This window comes from Thunnus maccoyii, chromosome 1, assembly GCF_910596095.1.
Source record: "Thunnus maccoyii chromosome 1, fThuMac1.1, whole genome shotgun sequence".
Taxonomy (NCBI): domain Eukaryota; kingdom Metazoa; phylum Chordata; class Actinopteri; order Scombriformes; family Scombridae; genus Thunnus; species Thunnus maccoyii.
In genome coordinates, this window is record NC_056533.1 from 37,462,187 (window position 1) to 37,479,716 (window position 17,530).

Below are 17,530 nucleotides of genomic sequence, written 5' to 3' on the forward strand. Positions count from 1 at the left end.
GACATGTAACTTGTCATGTGATGTCAGACGAAAGTGTCAAAAACCCCATGTGACAAATTCGTTTATTAGTTGATCAGAAAATAGTGAAAACTGCTTCAGTTTTATATTTCTTAGAGCTCATGGTGACATTTTCAAATGTCTTGTTTAGTCTGAACAGTGAAAAATCTGAAGATATTCAGTTTACTGTCATGGTTGACACAGAAAAGCTTCAAATCCTCAAATACAGAAGCTGAAACCAGCAAATCGTTTGCATTTCTGCCAAAAAAAGAGACTAAAACGATTAGTCGATTATCAAATTAGTTGCCATTTAATATTTTATAATTTGACAAATCAGTGAATTGTCAAATGTCTTGATGTATAGAAAGATGAGAACTCCAGCAACACTTGTAGTATGAGGAACAACTTTATTAGTTAGCCGAAACGCTTGAATTGCCGAATCTTTCTAGACTTCTTTCCCTTCTCCGTGCACCTTGGAAGTAGGTGAAGTTGTGCCAGAGACCCTCACTCTGCATCAAATTTCTTGATGTATCAAAGTTACTGCAGCTCCATCATTTTACACAATATTGTCAGGTGTTCTTTAATATATTCACAGAACAAAGTTGATAGAAATGCACTGATTCACATTCATTTTTTTGGTTTAAAATAGAAATAACTGAATTCTTGGTCACTTAGGGGAAGCTCAGCAAGCTGTAAACTAGTTGAGATAAATGGAAGTTCAGTATTCGTTCCCCTGTTAGTTCTGGTTTAGTCTCCACCAACTCCTGAGAAATATATCTGGCTCTTTAGCTGCTAGATGCTACACTATGAATTTTTCAAACACAACCTTTCTTTAATTTCCAACAAGAAGGTGAATGTCTAACAGAATTGATCTTTTTACCCAGTGGGGGTCTGACAAAATGAAGGTTAACCAGACCTCCTGAAGAGACCACGGCTGACAAAATAACTACATTAACAGCTGACTAGAAGCATAAAGGACCTTTGGGTCATCTGAACCGAGGAACAAGACAAGATAACTAAAATTCACAGCCAGATGTGAAAGATAATAAATAACCCTTTGGTTATTTTAACTGGACATTAAGTCAAGAAGAAGAGACTGAATTCTCTCGTCCACCGAGGACCCCTGAGGAGATGAACCAGGTCTCCTGAGAGACTGCTGGACTGTTAAAGAGACTCTCTTGGGTCTCATTTATCTCCAGAGACTGTCACAGATTCAAGAGTACATTGCTGAGTGACCTAACGTTGGTAGATTCCCTTCTTAGCTTAGTCTTAATTAATGTTAATTAAGCTGTACAATCAGTATATGAACCGGACAATGTTACTGATCATAAAATCACACAAAGAATAATACAACTCTGATAACTGAACAATGAGCCGTTGGAGAAATATTAAGATTTAGGGATAAAACATTTTTCTTCATGTAAAAACATTTATTGACCATTTGACTGAGCTAAATCTTTTAACACTGAAATATGCACAAACGGCTGTATTTAATATAATATTTCATATGTTGTGTGATCAGCTAATTGCTGCTTTAACCTTTTTGTGCATTTCTAACCTTATAGACATTAATATTTTTGACAATGTTAAAGACATGTTTGAACAAAGCCATGTTGAGTGTTTAATAATAATAATAATAATAATAAATTAGATTCATATAGCGCCTTTAAAAACACCCAAGGACGCTTTACAAACAGGCTTGGGGAAGGTGTGTGTTGGTGGAGGAGGTCTGAAAGGTACTGGGGGGGCCAATGTAGGTGAATGAGAGCGGGGGTGATGTGCTGCCAGGGTTCGGTGTGGGTAAGAACCCTGAGCAGCTGAGTTCTGGACATAATGGAGTCTGTCCAGGGTTTTACTGGGAACCCCGAACGGGACTCCGTTGCAGTAGTCCGGATGATTTGAGATGAAACCGTGGATCAAGGTCTCGGCGACGGTGTCGGAAGATGTTCTTGAGGTAGAAAAAGGAGGATTTGGTGACGGATTTGATGTGTGACTGGAAGGAGAGGGTAGAGTCTAACTATTATGACATAAGAGTTATGTTGCCTTTATGTTTGAATCCATGTGCTTCTGAATGTTTGATCTAAATGTTATGTTGGAATCACTAATGTAGAAACCAGATCCTAAACTCAAAAGAGGCCACCAGTTCAGCCACATCATGTTTTATCCCTGAGAACAAAGAAAATTAATATTCATTAGTACTTGTAGCGCGAAACACCTCAAACTTGCCCAAAACTCCGCCTGTCCTGACTGAGTCGATAAGTTTGTTCTTCATCTCTGAGCTCAGAAACTTTGTTCTCATTTATTTCAGTTTGTTAGACGTCTTCTTTATTCTTATTCACATTTTAATCTTTTTCTAAAACAAGTTTCGGTTTCTTTTCGTCTTTATATTTTTGTCACATTAAGCCTCGTATTCAACGTTTAAGATTCCTGTTTTTGAAGTTTAGCTTTTGGAGTTTTACTAAAGATCGAGTGTAGTCAGAAAAGTTTTATTCGACACGCAACAAATATCACAAAGACTCAACAAAGGCCTGAACTCAACGCAGACCCGCGTCGCTCTGAAACCCAGAGAGCAACACATCGGCCGAGACTTCTAACCGTCTGCTCCGAAGCCAGACAGCCAGACGGACTGTTCAGTAATCCTCTGTGCTCGGTGACATGCTTAAACTAAGCCGGCAGTGAAGACTCTTTTCCCATCGTGGTCTGAAGGAAGACTGGATCAAGACTTGCCGGTGACCCGATACTCCGACCCACAAGTAGCTTCACCAACAAGCTCAACACAACCTGCCGAGTTGATCAGCTCTGTGACAACAAAGCAGCTAGTTTAACTGTGTACAGTTAAAACTGAACCAAAATAGTAAAGTCGGGGGCTTTAAAACAAAATCAACAAGCTGAAAGTTGCTAAAACACTGAGTGGAACTGCAGATTCAGGTGATAATCCTCTGACACAAAGTCATTTGATTTCATTCTTCATTTAAAATGTAGCTTTAAAACTAATGCTGAACTATTAACTCAGGAGGCGCGTTATTTGTTAAAGCTGAGATGTGCATCAAAATATCACAGTTGCAATATCCATCAAAATAATCACAATCAGAGATAGCCCTTTTTAAAACTAACAGCAACTGTTAACATGCACAGAAGTTATTATATAATCTCTCAAATTATTCTGATGGTATAAGTTACTGAAGAACTCGACTCTTTTCTGACTTCAGACACAACGAGGCAGTGAACTCTTTATCCAAACTGCACCGTGAGGAAGAATAAACCACTGCAGGTGACTTCCCCTTCGTGATTACACACCTGGCTGCAAAAATAAATTTAAAAAAAGAATAGAAAAACTAAACATGCGTGCACCAGTGAATGCTCTGTAAACACACAAACACACACACACACACACACCATCTGTCTAAGCTGCGCTGGGCTGAGCGGAAGCTCTGAACACTTTCTTCTTTATGTGATTTAAAGTCTGCTTCACCGTTCCCACAGCATTATATTATATTTACCTAGACGCTGCCTCCTGTGGGTTCCCTTGAATCTTTGTCAACAGGAAATGTAATAGCTGCAGGCCGACTGCTTTCCATACAATGACTGAGTGTGTGTGAGTGCTCAACGAGCTCAAACATCTGCACTACATCCACTAAAGATGAGCCTTTCTGCAAAATGAAAAATCCTAGTGGCGACTTCGCTCTGTACCAACAAACAATACACACATTCGAATCAATAAAGCATCAAAGATCCTTGAACAGTCCCACTCCTCTGGTCAAACAAAGTCTCTCACTGTGATGTCCCATTGATTCATCTCTCCCTGCATTAAGTCCCATCACGAAATCCTCTGTCTAAAGGAAAATCAATAAAACTAATAAAGCAAGGATGCTCCCAAAATGTGTCATGTGGCTTTGATGCTTCAGCTTCCAAATATCCAATATTATAATATTTATCACCACAAGCTCTTCAAACTCTAATCTCAGTTAATACGATCTTCCAAAGACTTCAGCTGTTATTCTCATTATACATTATCATTCATCATTAATGTATTAGTCGCTCTGTGTTCTGCTGTTCTGTGTGTCTTACAGTGGGAGGACTGGTTGGGAGTGTCTGCTGCCCACTGGATCCAAAGACTAAATCATTTCCTGCATCAGCTGCTCACTGCAGAATATTTAGGAAACTGCACTTAAGAAGAAGTAAATAGTGTGTTTGTTGGGGACTATTTTCAGATGCGGATTTGGTGTTTAGTGACTGTTTCCAGCAGTAGGATGTTGTATGTAGGACTGAATAAAAAGAAACTACGACGCACATGTCTGTCGTAATGAAGGAACATGTCACCCGATGCAACAACAGAGATGAATCAGATATATCAGGCTTTGGAAGACTTTTTAGTAGTAGTTGTTAGTTCTTTACAATAAGAAAAATATACACTATTGCCATCCTTATCCTTTGTAGTGAGTCAGCTGCACTTTTCTTCTCTTTTGGGGCCTGATTTGACGACAGACAACTTATTTTATAGAATAACGTATGATTATAAAGCTGCACAAGAACATTAAACATACAGAACAAATGTGGCAACGAAACAACATTGAAACAAACAAAAACCCCTGAAGTAGGGGAGACAGGGGACAGTTGTAACATGGGATAATAATACTAATAACTAAAAAGATGGCGGCCGAAGACAAAGAAAGACAATAAAGAGATGATAAAAAGTTTAAAAGAAAGATGATCAAAAGACAACATTACATAAAAGCAAGTCTATAAGAATGGGTTTTAAGAAGTGATTTAAAAGAAGTGATTCTGCAGCCTTATCTCCTCAGGCAGGTCGTTCCAAAGTCGAGGGGCCCTGATGGACAAAAGCACCTTTAGATTTAAGCCTCGACTTTGGAACAGCCAGAAGGCCCCACCTGAGGATCTAAGGCTGCGGGCTGGCTCGTACCGGGTCAGCATATCTGTTACGTAGCTTGGAGCTTCAGACCCAGATGTGCTTTAAAAGTGATCAGTAAAATCTTAAAAATCAATTCTAAAACGAACAGGGAGCCGATGGAGAGAAGCCAGAATCAGGGTGATGTGATGTTGTCTGTTAAAACCAGTAACCAGATGGTTGTAACACCTTGAATTCCTCCAATCAGAAACAAGCTACAGTGATTAAACTCACTCTGCACATGCTCAGTTAGATTGTACAACTGTCTCTGTGCACTGAGACTGTATTTAAATCAATTTTGTAACCTGTACATATTTCATAAAAACCACTTAAATACATTGTTTCACTAGTTGACACATTGAAGTTTATAATATAGCAAATGAACTATTCCAGTGAAAATGGATTTTGATTTATTGAGAAAACTGCAAAAAATGTTACAACTGTCCCTGGTCTCCCCTATAAAACACAAAGCACATGAGTGAAAAATACAATAAAACACTTAAAACAGCAGAAAAGATTAGAACATAAAATCAAATACTGTCGCTCTTTTCTTTTTTTGTTTGTTTAAAGTTTATTATTTTTGAGTCTCAAACTGAAGAAATAAAATGAAGTTATTATAACGAAGGTTCAGGAACAAGACCATGCTCCGCTCTCTCTCACTAATCCAATCACCTGTGTATACCTGTATAAGTCTGTTTAACCCCCCAAACCCCCCCCCCAGACCCCAACCCTGTTCTTCAAGAAGGTCCTGGGTTTGAACTCGTCTCAGGTCCTTCCTGCGGTGAGTTTGCATGTTCTCTCTGTGTTCATGTAGGTTTCTGCTCCAGTTTCCTCCCACCATCAAAGACATTTGTGTCAGGGTCAATACTTCCATCTAAGTAATTCTCCTTCTTCCTCCTCCTCTATTATAGGAACCACTGGTAGATGATGAGGCAGAAAGCTCATCGAGACGTGCCCCCACCCTGAGTCTAGACCCCCGGGTTCCTAGATGCTCTGGCCACATCCCTCCCCTCGTCCCCTGTCATCCCACCATACACGACCTCAACCGACCTTCAGCTCCTGTTCATCCCCCCAGCGATGAACCCTCTTCATCCCTCTACCTCAATCATCCCACCGCACTTGACCTTCATCCAATTCTTCCCAAATCTTCTCACCGATCCCAATAAACTATTCTTTTTATACAACACACAAATCTTTGTTAGTGAGGACAGAGAAGAGTCTGTCGGATGCTTTTCCTCTCTGCCTCTAGACAAGGATGTACTGTAACAACATTTAACTGCACAGAAATAAACAACGACATCTGCGGCCAGTTATGAAAACATGTGAGCACAGCGCACAAAGAAGCTCTGAAAGGTAAATTTGCAATGAATAAAAGGATACAAATGTTTAAATTTCTGTTGATGTGGCAGTAAAATATCAGTTTGCATGAAAAATAAAAGGTGAATAATATAAAATATAAAATATAAAATAAAAACATCTCAGGGAAAGTCAGCGTTTCTTTAATAAGCCAAAAACAAGCCGGAGCCTCTGGTCAGCCGCGCTGCCACCCGGCAAACCGGCTGCTCATCCAGCTGTAACAGGGTCAAGGGCAATAACGCCTGTAATCAGGAGCACAGAGACACGACTTCCTGCTAGCATTAAACCAAAGTAACCTGCGTTTAGAGATGCGGATGTTGTTCATGTGTTGTCATATAAAATTATGAACTATAACTAAGATGATTCTGAGGTCTGACAGCAACAAACCCGACATGGAAAACATCTCGAACAGAAGCTTTTCTCTTCTCTGTTTAGCTGCACTAGCTGCTAACAGACAGTCAACTGAGACAAAACGACCAGATATACTGCAGAGAGCACAGATGCCTTTCACACAGTCATACGCATCACGTACACATTATTAGTTAAATTTAGATGATACCTGAGCTTCTGCTTTAACTCTAAATGTACACGAGTGCATTGAAAATGCTCATAATTGGTATTAACATTTTAATTTTTATACCATTTTTAGGTACCAATTTCCACAAAAGTTTAAGAAACTTAATTTTAAATGCTGAAAGTTATGAAAGCATTAAAAAGCATCCTTAATATTAATATTTTTCTGTTCTATTATACTTTATATAATACACTGTTGACGATTATAATCTCTTTTGCTGTAAATCAGGTTTTACATCATATGTTTATAATGTTATCCTCATAGCCAGCGTTAACATAAACACAAAAGCATTTTGGTCCATAAATCAGAGCTCGCACACAGTAGCCGGGATATGAGATTTTAGAGACGGAGTCAGTGAGCTGCCTGCTGCACGGCCGGCGGAGAGCCCTCCCTCTTCTTTAAGTGCTTTTGGAGAAAGAAATGGTGAGGACTGCCTGTACTAGTTCACTGCACACAACTGTCAGTTGTGTGCAGTGTTGCAGTCCTCTGAGAGATGCAGAGAGGCAGAGATCTGACAGAATGGCAAGTACACACACACACACACACACACACACACACACACACACACACACACACCTAGGGGCACGGGGAGGCAGATGCATTTGCATGTTACACTGGTCACACATCCTTCTCTTGGCCAAAGTTGAGTGTTATATAAGAGAGTAAGTGCTTTACTCCATCTATCTCTATTGCACACACACACACCAACACACACACACACACACACTCACACTCGTACACGCTTATGCACAAACAGAAGGCACACATACAGGATGTTAACTTTTTATGCATGTTATGTCTTGTGAGCATGACTGTAATACACTTACTACATACATTTGTAAAGCACAGTAACAGCATTTTTTTTTCTTCTTTAAAAACACACTTCCTCATTTTGTTACTGTGCTTAAAGAGGAAACATATTCTGCACATTTCCAGCCTCTATATTTATATTCTGGGGCTCTACTGGAATATCTTTGCATGATTTACAGTTAAAAACCTCTTATTTATCTTCTACTGGTCCTTCATGCAGCCCCTCAGTTCAGCCTCTGTCTGAAACAGGCTGTTTTACTTCCTGTCCCCTCTTGATGAGCTCGCTCTGCTCTGATTGGCCAGCTTCAGAAAAATGCATCTTAGCCGACTTCTGGCGTTTCCGGAGACTATGTAAACAAACTGTAGTGGTGGAAACTTCTCAAATCCATCCATACGTGTTGGAGCTGAAACCTGATCCGAAATACGCAAGTGGACGACGCAAACAACACGTGGAAAAACCTTAGCAACAACCATAGCAACACAGGCTAAAGAAGGGATGGCCATTTATGGGCATGTGTGAACAATCTGACGTCATCACAGGGAGGAAGTAGAGACTTTCAGGGACCATTTTTACATACGTTCACCTCAAGTTTTGGAACTTTTACCATGTTTAACATCTAACATTATAACAGAGAATCACAGAAAGACTTAATGACTCCCTGCTCACTACTGATGCTCTGAAACTCAATGGTAGAGCAGTTACTTCCTTCTGTAGTGGTAGTTCATTGAATGGTCAATCACAGAGGCGGATGGATACAGAACATCAACATGGATGATATTTCCTTTTGGATCCAGTTGGTCCAGTTTGATCAGATATCCTAAATGATGAAGCTCCAACACCTGACGAATGTGTCGTTGAATCTTTTGTCTCTTCGCTGTTTTTTTTCTTAGCGAAGATAAAATGTGACAAAACGTTTAGGTGGCAGGGATTTTATTTTTAGGAGGTGCTGATCGTTGCTTTCACAGGTTTAAATGTCAGATGCTGCTTGCTGCTGTCGGTGATGTTAAATGTCAGAAAGGATAGAAAAGAAAAAAGGTAGACGGGCAGATGAGAGGACAGAAGAGAGGAAAGAGGAGAGAGAATATAGGAGAGGAAGGGAAAGAGAAGAAAAGAGGAAAGTGAGGAGAGAAGAGAGGAGAGGAAAGGAAACAAAACAGAGAAGAGAGGAGAGGAGTCATCACCTTTGACCTTGCCGCTTCCTGACCTTTGACCTTTCAAGTGCAGCGAACCTGCGATTAAACCATCAATAACAATCCCTCCTCCTCTTCTCTTCCACTCATCGACTCGTCTCGCTCACTCAAAGTCAACGACTGCGTTGATATGAAGACGCAGACGGCTGCTGAAGCGTAGCGGTTATCGATGGAAACCACGACAAGAACCCACTTAAACATATTTAGACAAATGATTTGAATGCACGAAATGTATGCGTGTGCATCCTCATGCCAAGCTGTAAGAGGAGATGAAAGATTGATGCTTAGCCAAGCTTTAAATCATGCATGCAAATGGATATGTTCAGCTAATGTACAGTAGAAGAGAAAACAGGGCACATGTGCACTCTGGCGGACACAGAAACAGATGTTTAAACACACACACACCTCCGAGATTTTAAAACTCTGGCCAGGTATATGAAAATAAATGGAAAGATGATAAAAAAAATATGAAACAATGCAAAAAATTCCCTCTAGTTTAGCAACACTACGTTAAAATTTTGGCTTCCCGTCCGTCAGTCCACGATCTGAAAACCAATCAGCATCCAGCATCTTTACAAGTGTCCCGCTTAATAAAATGTATTTTTGAGGAGACAAGAGAGGAGACGTCCAGAGGAGCTGGAGGTAATGATCCACAAACATGTGATGTATAAAATCTCCACCTGCACATGTGACTGCTCGTCTTTTCATTGGAAATCTGTTCAGCAGCTCAATGTCGCAGGTCATCTGGTGGGACTGTAAAAGGGATTATATACTAGTGCCAACAGGCTGCCATGGCAACCGCATCACCACTATATCATGACTACTACAGGAAGGAATAAAATGAACAACCAGCATGTTTTTAGTTTTTTTTGTGATCTTTGAAATCCTTCTTCCGTCGGTCAGAGAGGAGCCGTCACAGATAGTCTTATTAGACGTTTATTTTTTTACTGTTTATTTTAGCAGCAACGTTAAAATAAACAACGCATGCTTCATAAACCGAATACAGACTTTATTCAGAGCATCCATACTTGTTTTTATTTCTGCTTTGTTCATTAAAATTATATCAATTTGCATCCTGAGATCATTGAGACTCACAGATTTATCTGCAGTTTGTGACTGACGGTCATTTGATGCTTCCATCATCTGTGATGTGTGAATATTATAAACAGTTTCTCACAAACCACGTTTGTCAAACGAGCTCCAGTGTCACAACCTGCCTGGACTTTGTGTGTTTTTTGGTCTTTTTATGTTCTTGTGTTCTTCGGGGTCTCCTGGTTTGCAGTTCTGTTTAGTCCTTGGGGTCATGTGGGTTTTCTTGTTATATTTGGATGGTGGGTTTGGACTGTCTTTAGCCTGGTGTGTTGTATACTTAAGTTTAGGTTCATGGTGGTTCTTGGACAGGTTGGTGTGGGTTGTATTTAGAGTATTGTGTTTTCTGGGTTTTAGTTTTGTTACTGTGTTTCCCTTGTGTGTTCATGTTCTCCTCCTGACCTGCTCTGCTTCCTGTGTTTCACTCAGCCAATCACTCCCAGCCTGCCCTCGTGTCTCGTCACCTGTTCCCCATTCCCTGATTAGTTTAGTCTGTATTTAAGGTCTGGTTTTGAGTTGAGTCTTTGTTGGATCATTCGTTTTGTTTCGTCTGTTAGTTCTGTTCATGATTAAAGGAGATTTTTTTCATCATATCTGTATTCCAGCCTCTGTGTTTGGTTCCTCTCCTGCTTCCTCAACCTGACATCCAGATCTTAAATAGTTACGTTGCACTTTGTTTGTACAACTGCACTAGTGAAGAAATGTAACAATCAAAAGTCCTCTGAAGAAAAGTCATTGACATCTTCATTGTGCTTGAATTGCAAATAACGATTATTGATAGGCTAAATGATTAATTAATTAATATTTCGGTCAATAAAACATCAGAAAATGGTGCGAAAAACCCGTCAGAACATCGTTGAGTCCAAGGTGATGCTTAATTTGTCTTTATTTTACAGGTTTAGAGTCCAAAACCCCAAAATATTAAATTTACAGTAATTTAAGCACAAGAATAGCAACAAGTTCTCAAACCTGAAAGCTTTGAATCAGCAAACATTTGGTATTTGTGTTCAAAAAAATTACTTCAACAATTATTCGATTCATTTTCTGTCAACCGACTAATCGATTAATCGTTGAAATTTGAAGTTTGGTTTGTGATGGATCAACATGAAACTCCATGATGAAGAATTCTGTTTTATGAGACTTTAACAAGACTTTTGAAACTCTGCCAAACAAACTCAGTTACTCACTCCGACTCTCAGCAGCCTGATGTTCCAGTTCGAGGCCAAACGTTTATTTACATACTTTGCCGTCTCGTGTTAATGAAACTTGCACACTGTGTACACACTGTGGTGTAAATTCACCATCTCTGTTGATTCAAAAAAACATCTTAAACAAACACTGATTCTGTCTCAATGACATTGTTGATTATTTGTCTTCATTTCTTTTACTATTTTGTCCCAAAATTGCTTCTCTCTCCTGCAACTTCACACGTCTCCTGCACAGTTTTAAATATATATCTTCTTTTAAATATGTGCAAATATTGACAGACAAACACAGCATCCACTAAAAGCACACGGCGCAACCTCAGCAAAGCCCCGAACTAAACGATAACAGACCAATCCGTTACAGGCCTCGTGACAGGTGAGACAGCTGTGCAATGTGCTGCGAGTAATTGGCAGTGTTTCAAAATGAGGCTGGATTGAGACACGATGTGCCATTTGGCAAATATGTGTTGTGTCAGTGTCTCTGTCCTCGCATCATATCCCCTCCCCTGCTTCTCTCCCCTGCCAATGTCAGACGGAGAAGCTGAGGAATGAGGACAGGATGTGATAATGGTAGCGAGGATTGATAAGAACTGGGAAGAATCCAACAAAGAGCTTCAACCATTTATCACCTTAAAGAAATGTTCTGCCAATGAATGCTGCTGTTCCAGTCAGAGTTGGACCTCCAGCATGAAACTTATAGTAGGGATGCGCAATATTGGATTTTTTGCCAATATCTGATATGCCGATATTTCCAACTCATTGTGGCTGATTGCCGATATATGCACATATCTTTCTCCAGCCGGCTGAGGAGACTATTACACATGCAAACATAGATTGTACTAAGTATGATCAAGAAAGACAATATATGAAGGAAGAACTTAGGAAGACTGGAGTTCAGGAGTTCAGCATTAAAACTTTAATGAACCTGCCAAGTGGGAGCAGCAGTAGAGTTTTCATTGAGTTTATTAGACAGACAGGATTAATGTGGAGGATTTAATCTCTGGTCCACACTCCGGAGCAGAAGGTGGCGGTAGTGTACCTAATACGCTGGTTGACAACCGCCGTTATAAACCAAAAAGAAGATTTTTTTTTCCAAACAGAGTGGTACATCCTGTCAGTCGAAGTGTTTCCTGTCTGTGCAGCCGAACAAAGCAGCTCGGACTATTTCACCCTGACGGTCCCGGTGTTTCCTCCGCAGGCCCCACTTAACTAAAGCTGCCCGTCAGACCAGCTGCTTCTTCCAACTTTAACCTGAATAACAAACCGGGGCTCGGTGCTCCGGTTGGATCCACATGGAGAGCCGGGGCTAACGTTAGCTGAGAGCCAGCTAGCCTCTACTAGAAGAAGCAGCTGGTCTGACGGGCGGCTGAGTGAAGTGCAGCCTGCGGAGGAAACACCGGGACCGTCAGGGTGAAACAGTCCGTGGAGGAGAAGGCAACAAATCAGCCTCATAATCGGTACCGATGACATGCCGATAACATCGTGCATCCCTAACTTATAGCTATGGTATTGATCCTCTGAGGCTACTGTACTTCTCCAAACTGGTATACATCTGCAGCTCGGACTTCAGACGACAGACGCAGACTGACGAGATGATTGAAGGGGGGTCAACAGAAATTGGAGATAAAAAACAAATGAGAGATAAGGAGACAGCGAGCGGAAATCATATTGAGGCAGAGCTGCAGACACAGATACAGTTTGCTCTTCTCATTTGATGCTCCATTTAGCAGAAACACAAAATAAACCCATCCCCATCTCACAGTGCTGCTTACAGACACACACACACACGGTCGTTATGGAGTCATATAAGAACAGAAAAAAAAGAAGAAGCTCAAAATAGACGATGTGCTTTTCCTCTGACTGTGTGTTTTTTTTTTTCTTCCCACAGCAGCTGTTATATGATTTGTAATGTTCATGGTTACAGCAGTGACTTACAATAGTATTCAGCACATGACATTTCCTCCAATAGTCGAGCAAAAGCATCATGATTGTGAAACATCTCAGTGGAGGCTTTGCTTACATGAACAAAATACACAACAGCACCGAGTCATTTGGATAAAAAAACAAATCTTTACTACGGAGGTATTTGGAAGATAAACCCAAGAGATCAAAATACTTCACAACACAAGATACAGAAATCTTGTCAAACACTGTTTAGAGTTGATCTGGGATTAGATTAGTTTCAACATTTACTCAACAAATTCTCTCAAGTCTCAAACCAAAGAAATATAAAATTATGAGTGAATAAAATTTCCTCAACAGAAAAACAAAACTAAAATACAAGATTATCCCGTTACAGTATCCTTCACTGTCATTTCACTTCAGTAGTTAACTGTTAGTCAGTATAATCCAACAGTGTGTCAGATGGTTTAACAGCTTCAGAAACTGCCTCCGCTACAACTTTACAATGATGGAACTGTCCAACAAATTTCTGCAACTTTCCAAAACCAAAAAATCGTGACATTTATACCCACTGACACAGTGATTGATCAGCTGTGTGAAGGTGAGCTCTCTCTTTTTTCATTCATTACACAACAATTTCTGTCACTTCTGAAGTGTACAAACAACTCCGACACAATGAAAGTCTTCAAGGAAAGACTGGAAATGTGCAGAATTATCCTCATATTTACATGATAACTGCATCTCGCCGATCTCGCCCCTCAAACAACGCTTCATGAGAACCAGTTCTCTTCCAGCGGCCCCTTGTGCTGCTCCAGTTTTCAGTCAAAGTTTTGACTCAAAGCTCTCATGTGGACGAGTGTTACAGGAGTCTGTCCCCATCGGAGTGACAGTCAACGGCGAGGACGTCCAGCGGTGGTGTAACTCGATTTATCTTCCCCTATCTGAATCATCCAGCACAAATACTAGAAGATGATTGGCTGCTACAGTAGAACCTTTTCCTTACGTGACAGCACTTATATGTAACCACACATACAGTATAGAGGATGCACAGAGAGACCACAGCGAGCAGCCGTGATGTTTATTATGTCTACAAAATCATCCTGAGCTCAATTAACAAGCTAATCTGAGGCAAAAAAGCCACCCAGTGAAACCTGTACAGGTCTGGAGGTCGGTTAATAGTGACTCACAAGCAAAGTAGGGCTCAGCACCAAAAAATCCTTTTACTGGAAGATGAAGTTTTAACAGCATGTTTCTGGAAATCAAAATGTAAAAGGCTTGAAATGACCATCTAATAATCAACATACCCTCATGGAGAGTGGACTGATAATGTCTCTCGCTCTGTTTATTAGGCTTCTGGTCCTGAAATGAACAGCTGATGAATGAACTTTAAAAAAAAAAAAGAAAGAAAATGAACCCACGCTTTAAAATGTAATATAATTAAATCAAGAATCTAATTCAAAACAGATTTAATATTCACACAGTAATGATGACAAGATTACTTTACTAACAGCAACAGTTTTTCTTGCATTTGCAAATAGTGGCACCAAAAAAACACACATTTCCTCTTTAAAACTCATTATGCAGCAGCCTGCCGCTCAGCTGTGAGAGTGATGTGATGTGACGTCTGTTATTGGGGGTAGAGGTGCTGCTGCCTTTGACTGTATAATACCGTAACGGGAGACCAAATTGAGAACAAATGTAATATCAGATCCCTTCGAATCTGTCATCGCTTCACGTGTCGGTACGTTCGCGCTGCACAGGCGAGAAAATACACTGAAGCTACAGAATAACAAAGAAACAGCTGTATTACTTCCAGTTAGTAAGATCTGCTCTGTTTCATGCAGTTAATATCCTCTTTACGTTATGATCTGTTGAAATATGATAAAACTGTGTGACATCATGTTGCTTACTCAACCACCGTAAGCAAAACCTTTCAGTAACCTCTCACTCTGTGTATAAAGCAGATTTTTTGAGTTAAACAAACAAAGACTTAAACAGGGATGACAAGACTCACGACTCCCTCTGGACACTATTCATCCCGTGACAACGTCTACACTACACTTCAAAATATTATCTTCCATCCATGAGTCACTATCCCAGTTACAAGTGACAGGAAGTTACTCTGATTGCATGAAACTGATGATTTCACAAGAAAGTAGCTGCTGAAGGCAGGTTGTGTTTAAATACACCAGATTATTATAACAAAAGATCCCATAAACTCATCAAACACAACATACATTTGGCTCATTGATGCTCACATTTAGACTCAAATAAATGTAAAGAACGACCAGGGAAAGGATTTAATATCTCCTAAACCAACAACGTGAGTGTTAAATCCAACAGCAACCAGACACCAAAAGCCACATTTCTACACCGTTAATAAGCTCAGGAAGACCTCAGCGCTCATCCTCTCCCTCGCCATGCTGACTCAGGATCTGCAGACTAATTGCTTATACAGGGGAAAAAAGGAAAAGGAGCAGCTCTTACCTCGATGAGGAAGTCGCCCGTCCTGAGCCCCGCCTGCCACGCCACCCCTCCCTCGTCCACCGACTCCAGGTACTGCAGGGCGGGGAAGGCCGGTGTGGGAGTGAACTCCTCGATGGGCGTATCCGCTGCACGGCGAGGAAGGACAAAGATGGAAAGGTTATAGATAGATAGAGAGAGAAATGACATATTCTTTAAGTGTTTACAGTTATATTAAGATGAGAGTCGGGTTGGTAGATTAACAGAAACACATGAGAGAGACGTGTTTGGATCTGACAACCAGGACAACATAATATCTAAATTCATCAAACACAGATTTAATTAATAACATTAAATGCCTTTTTTAACCCTTTCAGATCACATCCACAGTGATATTGTGCACTTATTTAACTGTATATACCAAAAAAACAAACATAAAAACAAAGAAATCAGTTTCTTTGTTTTCTTATATCAAAATCAAATCATGTTTCCTTCCTGTAAAACAAAATATTACAACCAGTTATATCATGACATCCATCAATCAATCAATCAATCTTAACTTTTAGATCACAGATTGATTATGACATCAACATGTTTCCAACGTTACGTCCCGTCCGTCTGTACTGTTTCACTCAGAAATACGATTCTCTCTAAACGTCGTTTCATCTGGACTTTAACTAATGACGACAGCGTCTCTGAATCTGCTGACGCTGCTTTTACCTGACGCTTGTTTGATCTTGACTTATCCTGTCATTTTAAATTAATTTAAATTAATTCGTTTAATCTTTTTTTTTAATTATTTTCCTTGTTTTTATTGTTTTATCATAAATGCTATTATCTGTTTTCATGTCAAGCACTTTGTGTTGCATTTTATGCATGAACTGTGTTATTATAAATAAAGTTTATTATTATTATTATTCACATTTAAATGCAGCAGAATAATCATTAATGTTATTAATATCACCTGAGCCTTTCCTACTATAACAAAACTGTCAAATATTCACTGTGAACTATTCTATTTATGTTGTATTTATGTTGTATTTATGTTGTATTTATGGACACTTTGTGCGTGTTAGTTTTCATTTCTGTGTTTTACTTCTAACCAGCTCTGTTTGAACACATTTATTTTATTTTGTTTCGTTCTGTTAAGTTTCTTCTGTTATTTGTTCTTTATTGATTTACTGGTCGTCTGTTTCATTATGAAACAAACTTGTGTTATATTGCAAAAGTTTATAAAATATTCCCCCAAAAAAACAGTTTGTTGTGAAAAAAGTCTGCTGATATATTTCTTCTCTGTGTGTCAAATATAAAAACAGTTATAAGAAAAGAAAACACCTTCCAACAAATCTAAAACTGTCATATTCACCTGTTGTATCTTGTGCATCAATAGCAGTTATGATGCATTCATGTAGTTTCATACAGACAGAAATTATGAGGAGAAACATTCACGACTTCTAGTTTTAATTCTGAATCCAGTTGGCAAAAAAATGAAAGTCAAACAAACAAAAAACTACAAAGTAAAAACAAAACAATAGAAGAAGAAGCTGCAAAGCTGCATGTAAATAACATCCATATATTAACTTGAATACATTTGTTTCAGCTAATTGAACAGCAAATGAACTAAACACTGTTTGTTTGTATCTCACATTCAGTAAGTAATGAACTGCTACAAATTTAGCATATTCATATAATAATAATAATAATAATAATAATAATAATAATAATAATAATAGGTTTATTTAGCACAGCACCTTTCACAGAAATAGAATTCACAAAGTGCTTCACAAGAATAAAAGTTAAAAATAAGAACTTAAAACATACAAACAATAAAAACTAAAACCGCAAGTTTAAGTTAACACACAAAGGTTCCTAAAGGTGAGACAAAGATCTTGTAGGTCTTCAGCTGCTTTTTAAAAGCTTCTACAGACCACAGACTGTTTGTCTAACAGAGGAAAGCTCCACAGTGTTGGAGTCACAACCTCAAAGACACGATGACCTTTAGTTTCCAGCCCAGAGCCAGTAGATCCCGGTCAGATG

The 17,530-nt window shown here is 39.4% G+C and overlaps 1 protein-coding gene across 2 annotated transcripts in view; it reads right to left on the minus strand.

The window, feature by feature from the left end:
• Positions 1–17,530, minus strand: part of LOC121894790 (SH3 and multiple ankyrin repeat domains protein 2-like) — a 253,666-nt gene that overhangs the window by 42,461 nt on the left and 193,675 nt on the right. For both annotated transcript variants that reach the window (XM_042407673.1, XM_042407742.1), the window contains one exon: positions 15,518–15,642. In XM_042407673.1, the coding sequence (XP_042263607.1) occupies positions 15,518–15,642 (125 nt within the window). The remainder of the gene's footprint in view (positions 1–15,517; positions 15,643–17,530) is intronic.